General features: G+C 37.0%; 1 protein-coding gene across 1 annotated transcript; it reads right to left on the bottom strand.

Moving 5' to 3' along the window:
* Window positions 1–383: 383 nt before the first annotated feature.
* On the bottom strand, window positions 384–5,080 carry LOC126817488 (uncharacterized). Its single transcript, XM_050544502.2, has 3 exons — window positions 4,591–5,080; window positions 1,182–1,495; window positions 384–590 (listed from the first exon to the last, which is right to left on the bottom strand). Exons 2-3 carry the CDS (start codon window positions 1,389–1,391, stop codon window positions 471–473), a joined length of 330 nt encoding a protein of 109 aa, XP_050400459.1. The 5' UTR covers window positions 1,392–1,495; window positions 4,591–5,080; the 3' UTR covers window positions 384–470.
* Between the last annotated feature and the right edge of the window lie 2,249 nt (window positions 5,081–7,329).

The following is a 7,329-nucleotide window of genomic DNA, read 5'->3' as shown; positions in this document are numbered from 1 at the left end:
TGGATCAAATAGATTCTATATTGCTTAGCCCACGAGTATAGCTTGTCATGCATGACACACGGATCCTACATACCCCACCCCCTGTACCCACACACATACACACACGGCACACATTAGTTATGACATATATAAATCCTGTTTACCGTCCTTTCAGTATCCAGTTGATTGATTCCGATATAAATTATTACCTGACTTAAAGGTATGTCTCCCATCGACCCATAATTTTCTCCCGTTAAGTGACACGTGCTCCCCTCCTCAATATTATGATACCCATTATTAGACCATGTTATCAAACGTGTATCAGAAGTGTTCTTTTTTTTTAGGTGTAAACTTTTGCAGATTGTCGGCAATTTTCATAAAACAAAGAACCCAACAGTCTCAAGTTTTAAACTAATAACAATTTATTCTTTTATAAACACTTCAATGTTTCTCTCATACAAATATTAGCCTCTGTTCTTTATTTAAACAAATCAGTTGTAGCCCTTCCAAGCATACGAAGAAACAACACCCATATCTTTGTAAATAGAACTGGAAATTCTTCGATCGCTGTCAGGAACGTTGATTTCTTCAGTTTGTGCCACTCTATCAAGCTGAAGAAAACAATTTGTTGCATGTCTATTAATTATGGAACGTGAATCGATAGTTTCAGATTTCGTATTTTTCGAACAGTTGGATTCATCTTAATTTTCTAATCTCAAACGAACAAGTAATCTTCCCGATTATACATTTGAGTTTTGAGAATTAAAGGTGAACGCTATTGCATAGAAGGGTTTCTGGCTCAAAATGCGATCCGTAGAAAAAAAAATCAAAAGGTAAAAGATGGAGGGAAGGCAGTTTATTTAGGTATCTAAAAGAAACACATTACTAGAAACATAAAACGTTATGCATTTAATTTGGTAAAAGGTCCATCTTTTCAACTTTAATTCGTCATAATTCTACTTTTCAGCGACACAATTTCTACTTACTATTTTAATTTTCTACTTTAGACTTTCTACTTATGATTTCAAATCTGCGCATTTCCTACAGAAAGATGTTCTTGACGGACGTTCATAAATATATTCGATTATTTATAAGAGGGTGTAGATCGGCGGGTATTGGCTTATTTGCTTTGGAATTTATTTGACAAAAACATATTTGATGTAATTAGACCTATATACTTATTAAGATTAACTGTGTATTACCATAGATTGTATATTTTTCCTTGACATTTCTTTCTTTTGTCGGTCATCTACTCTCTGTTTAGTCGTCGGCACAAAATATAGTCTTTCAACTGTCTGATCTATTTCATATTGTGTTAATTTCTGATATCCCAGACCGAACTCGGGTTTCAATATCGTACCCCATTTTTGTTTACTACTGACTGGACGCACTGAAGATCGGATGGCACTCATTTTGATTTTGATTTATCATGCACGATAGTAATGACACTGGAAGTTGAGATGATTTTGAATTCTTATTTCTTGGATGCTGGAAACCATAAAGAGCTGATTTGTTTCTGTAAAATAGATGTTGTAAAATAAATGTATAAAACAAAATAACATGCTGTGCCTGATTATTTTTGGACTAAATTATTCATCGTTTAATATACAAACACACCATTTCAGGAAATGACAAAGAAATCAGTTTAGATGGGAATACAAGTCGAGATTCCGGGTACTAGTTTTTATACTCCCCCATTTTAGTGTAGGCGTATTAGTTTTAACAATATTTTATTCAATAAACTGAATTGGATTGAACAACAGGCAAAGTCCTATATAAGTTCTGGTCACCCTGCCCGCCGGTCTGTCCGTCAACAATTGGCTTGTGAGCGAGACAGGGACTAGAGTTTTTGACGGATTGTTTTCAAAATTGGTGTGAAGCATTATGGTCACGAGAGGACGAACCCTATCGATTTTCAGCGTTCCGCGACTATTTCCGAAAACTACGTGAACACGATAGAGGCTATAGTTTTCCACGGATTCTTTTCAAATTTGGTGTAAAACATTGTGGTCATAGGACGAATCCTATCGGTATCCATTGTACCATGACTTTCCGTTCAAGAGTTACCCCGCCCCCTACCCCCTTGCCCGAAAACCATGTGATTTGGTGGGAACCATTGGGGCCATGGCAGGATGAACCCTATTGATTTTCAGTATTCCACGACTTTTCGTTACTTAATTATTGTAAAATTTGGTGCAAAGCTTTGCAGTCAATGGAGGATGAACCCTTTCTACATATTTTGTGTTCCGTCACTTTCCGTTCCAGAGTAATGCCCTATTTCCGGAGAAAAAAAACCTTGTGCACGCGATAACGGCTATAGTTTTTGAAAGAAAGAAATGAAATCGGGTTTAACGTCCTACTGTTCTGCTCCTAAACTGGGCTAATGAAGACGGGCATACGCCATACAGTGTGCTATGAGGGAAATTTTGCCTGGGCAGCGCCACTATCGCCTACTCTTATATCGAATTCCAACTGCCAAGGGATCTTTTACGTGCATTCCAATGTATACACGGGGCCTCGGTTTTTCGTATCATCAGAAGGACTAGACAGCTGTCCTTGTCAGGCCCTCCTTCCTGCATCACTGACAAGGGGGAACCACGCCGGAAAATCTGGATGAACTTTCTCGGCCAATGCAGGGATCGAACACCCGACCTCCAGGCTAGCGAGCCAGCGTCTTACCCACTTAGCTATAGTTTTTAATGGATCTTTTTCATATCTAGCTTAAAAAATTGGGTCATTGATCACTACCTATATTCATAATCCGCAACCTTTACACCAAAAATATTTTCTAAACCAGTGCCAATTTTACATAGGTGTTAATCTCATTTACTATTCAGCTTAAGTAGTGTAACTGTTTCAAAATGATATCTTAAATAATCATTTGTAATTCCTATGACATGTATGAAAGAATAAACAACATTATACAATTCCGGTGACATAATATAATAAAATAAACCACATTATGCAAATATAAGTTTTGAGTTGATTATTTAATTGCACTCGGAGATCTGTATTCACTGTATATTTTAGAAAGGTGTTTTATTGCTGTACATTGGTTAAATCTGAATCAGACTGGTGGATATTTGCAAGGTTCAGTAATCAATATTGACCGACGGCGTATGGGATCTAGATCGGGATAAACATCTTTTATAGTTGATTTCAAGTCGTTCGACCTTAGAAGTCGTTTACTTGGGGAAAATGTTGACACTGACTTGTAACTGAATATCGGGTTTACTTGAAGCAATTAATAACAAAATATAACTTAAAGTACAGAAATCCCCCCGCCCCCACCCACCTATAGTTTCTCTGAAATTTACACTCGGCAGTTTAAATCATTGAAACCTACATTTAGGTGTATACTAAAGAAGGGTAAGCTATTTAAATCTGTATCCCGGTATAAAGTCACACTACTTGCAGAGTTAAAGATGGGCTTACCAATAAAAGTATCAAGCGAGCTGTCGACATACGTCCTGTGAGGTTCCAGTTACAGGTAACTAAATGTTCTTGCGACTAAACGTGCGCAGTCCACATAAGCTGTCGACATTTCCAGTTGCACACAATTTCCTCGGATCGCAAGGGCAAGGAGATACATTATTTTCCAGCATATATAGTGCGGATAAACTAAGTTAATTTTAACTGTGCACGTAATGATCTTTGAACGACTTCAGAATCTATTCACCCACGCCCTCACCCCACCCCCCCACCTAATGCGTAGTCATAAAAACTGCCATTATGCTAGTTTTAAGATAAATTGTTTCAATGGCATTTAGTAATTGAACTGGAATTTACAGGTCACAATTCTATGGAAAACAATTGTTACCTGTATAGTGCGGTGACCGGATATTAAACCCCCTTCCTTACCGACTCTGCGTGTAAGTCACTGGCTTGCTAACTAGTAGGTATGAGATCGATCCCGTTTTAGTCGGGTAAGTTCCTCGGGATTTCCAGCCTGGTTTCCTCTTGTTAGTGGCGCAGGACGGTGAACATGGCCAGGAAAAGCATGTAGTTGTTCGGATGGCACGAAAACCCGAGGACCCGTGTACAATTCTAGATATCTAGTTTTAAATTTGTGCCGTGGAATGCAAACACATAGACCTAACAACTAACAAGTGCTTTCGATTATTATATCGCGTGTGTGTGTCTCTCAAATTAGTATTATCTTTTGTTAGCTCTTGGTATAAAAACATAACCCATAGCAACTGGTATATTATACAATACATGCATTTAGGCGTGGGTCCAGTCGTACGGATTTCGGGGAGAAGTCATGCCATTATTCCTTGACATTGTATTGTCAAAAAAAAATAATTTTACACTTTCAACTGACATGCCCATTTACTACTTTTTTTTAAATAGTATCTTGGTATGATTCAACTATACGATTAGTTAGTCTACAGTTTTACTTCTTTGCCTTTTGACTCGAATTTTGTTTAGAAAAACAGCATCTCTTTTGATTTAGGAATAAAATACCGATTTGGTTAATTTTTTTCGGTTTACTTTCAAATCTAAAGACAATTTAAAAGTATCCCCGTTGTTGTAGTATTTGATTTACCAAAAAATAAATATAAGATATATTTTAAAAGTTATCTCAATAACATCAGAACCAGAGCTTACCTTTAACAACTAAATCAAAACTTAGGCATACGGTGGCTCTTTGGGAATCGGTATTCCTATCCTAACTGCTTTACGAAGTTATCCTCTGTTGTGATCACATTCCTTTAAAATGACCCGCGATTATATTGATCAAACCCTTTGAATTACTTAAAACCTACTGGAAACCTGTCACCGCTTACAAATATAGGCTATGATTAATAAGGTGACATGCCACGACTTGTGTCTGCCACTCTTAAACTTTCGAGATTTTGATTTTTCGTCAAGGCTCGTCTCAGTATTAACGATTATCGATCCTTCCTTTGATTATTGTGTGTTAAATAATTTAGTTGGAGAGTCGCACAAATCTAATTCCTGTATGAGAAGATTATCTGTGAATTATTAAGAAAACAATGTTGGCAGCCATTCATTTCATTGCGTCGCCCTAACACGGCTTACAGAAGAGATAACATCGACTTAACTGTAATTATTAGTACATGATTCGGCATTACATCTTAAATGGGAGTGCCTCTCAGATTGTAATCCTGCCTTTAGTTTGGATTAGGATTAACAAAACAGAAATAGCCAAGTATAATATTTCGCCTCTCTGATTTTTATCATGCTTATAATAATGTGATATTATAGTTTATAACAACCATGTTTGGATTAGGATTAACAAAACATTTTATTTTCTTTTTATTTATTTTTTTTTATTTTATTTTTTTAAATTTTTTTTTTGAAGTCTAGCAAAGTATATATTTCGCTAGTTATTACCCCGGAACAAATAAAACCAGACAGACAACTTTAGATGGAGACATTTCTGAGTATTATAGAAATACGAGAGATGTGAAAGATATGAGACAAGAGATTAAGATAAATTTCGAAAACTGAAAAAATAGAACTTGAAAAGGATATGTCTCTGTTTAAAAAAAAACAAAACAAAAAAAAAGCTACACCCGCAGATGACAGGTGAAAAAAAATATACTTTACTTATTTATTAAAAATTTGTTGTCGTAGTCCTGTACGTGTAGATTTTGTATCCTTATCGTCTTATGTATATCCCATTCCATAAATATTGACTTAGAAACCACTTCTTACCACATGTACAAGATTGACACGTTCTAGACAGGTTAATGGAATAATCAATACCGTAATCTATTCTATCACAACAAATATTCAAATTCGGCCAATAAATTGCAGGATTAATCAATAGCCCATCAATATAGACGAGTTGTTATTTAATTGGAAAATTGGATTGTACGGATATTAGCACTCTCTATTCACAAGTTTGTAAATAAGTCAAATATCTAACGATGGTAAAAGCCCACCGAAATGAAATTCACATGGGCAATGGCTGCCAGCCTAGAGCATATTGGTTGGTTGGTTGATTGGTTGGTTGGTGGTGGGGGGGGGGGGCGGGGTCTGTCAGCGTTTTGGTGACTTTCTAAGGAACAAATACGAATATATTTGCAAAAGACATGGCGCGTTGGGGTGGGTTGAGCTGATGTGGTTAAATGTTATTTGTGAGAAACTAAATAGTCAAGCTACGTATACCCGTAGTCTATCATTTGCGTGTTTCATACCAAGTTCCTCGGTTGGAAAGTATTTGCACTGGAACGACCAATGTACCCCCGCCTTCTCCAAAATATTTCCCAATGCAAAACGGGTTTCACTAAATCCATGCCTTTTATAACGTAATATTGTTTTCTCTGGATATCCAAGTCGACCTTAGCCTACCTTAACACTGCAAAGACATTTGCAATGTTAAAAGAAACATTCTTTAACCAGCAAATAAAATAGAACCGTAGACGTACCAACACTTATTTATGTTATGTTGATGAACCCTTGATCACCAAATAATGTTTAAAAGTTTTCAACAGCTTACAGTCTTTGTTAGAAATGTGTACCGGTAATACAGTCACCGAATTTTTAGTTTGCTTGCAAATATGTTTTAATTAATTCTTTCCAACAGTTAAAACTTCAAAACATGTGCTGTCGGGGTTTGCCTAAATTATTTAAAGGCCACATGCACTTACTAATAGTTTGGATCTAACCTATTTTGAACACCGTCGCAAGCCAGGTTCTGTGTTTTTAATTCTTGCCGAGAGAAGCACCGGACGTTCAATTTTAAAGGAGATAAATCGCTTATATTTCGGACCTAAAATTGACACAAGTGGGTCGCAACGCATATAAAAATAATGTTATATGAATGTATATAAACTGATTTATATCCAATCGTTTTCGTGTTTAACCTAATTTCAAATCATATATGTTCGGCGAAATACGCGGGAAGTCTCAATCGAATGACAATCTCTAGCGCCTGGTTAGTTCTAGATAAGAATACGGCGTCACCGTTTGACATGACTTGTGAAATAGGCTAAATCTATTTGTTAAGGCCAGCTCAATTTTCGTCATGGTCGCTGAGATGTAAATAAGAAATGAAATGAAATGGAGTTTAACGTCCTACTCTCTGCACCTAACCTGGGCTAATTGAAGACGGGCATACGCCATACAGTGTGCTATGAGGGTTATTTTGCCCGGGCAGCGGCGCTACGGTCTACTCTTATATCGAATTCCAACTGCCAAGGGATCTTTTACGTGCACGCCAAAGTGTACACGGGTCCTCGGTTTTTCGTCCCATCCGAACGACCAGGCAGCTGTCCTTGTCTGGCCCTGATGTAAATAAGGCTAGGGAACCTGATTGTTGGCAAGATTGTAGGTTAAGGTTAGGGTAAGCATTATGGCTAGGTCCAGGGTTAGGGT

Source organism: Patella vulgata, chromosome 4, assembly GCF_932274485.2.
Source record: "Patella vulgata chromosome 4, xgPatVulg1.2, whole genome shotgun sequence".
Lineage (NCBI taxonomy): Eukaryota > Metazoa > Mollusca > Gastropoda > Patellidae > Patella > Patella vulgata.
The sequence above is the reverse complement of the archived record's forward strand: the minus strand, read 5'-3'. Positions and strand labels throughout refer to the sequence as shown.

What these genes read in the sequence shown, in the direction of transcription:
- LOC126817488 (XM_050544502.2), bottom strand. Translation starts at nt 1,391, where the DNA reads ATGAGTGCCATCCGATCTTCAGTGCGTCCAGTCAGTAGTAAACAAAAA. An exon ending in GGAAAAATATACAATCTATG is followed by an intron (nt 591 to 1,181) that starts GTAATACACAGT and finishes TGTTTTCTTCAG; the next exon opens with CTTGATAGAGTGGCACAAAC.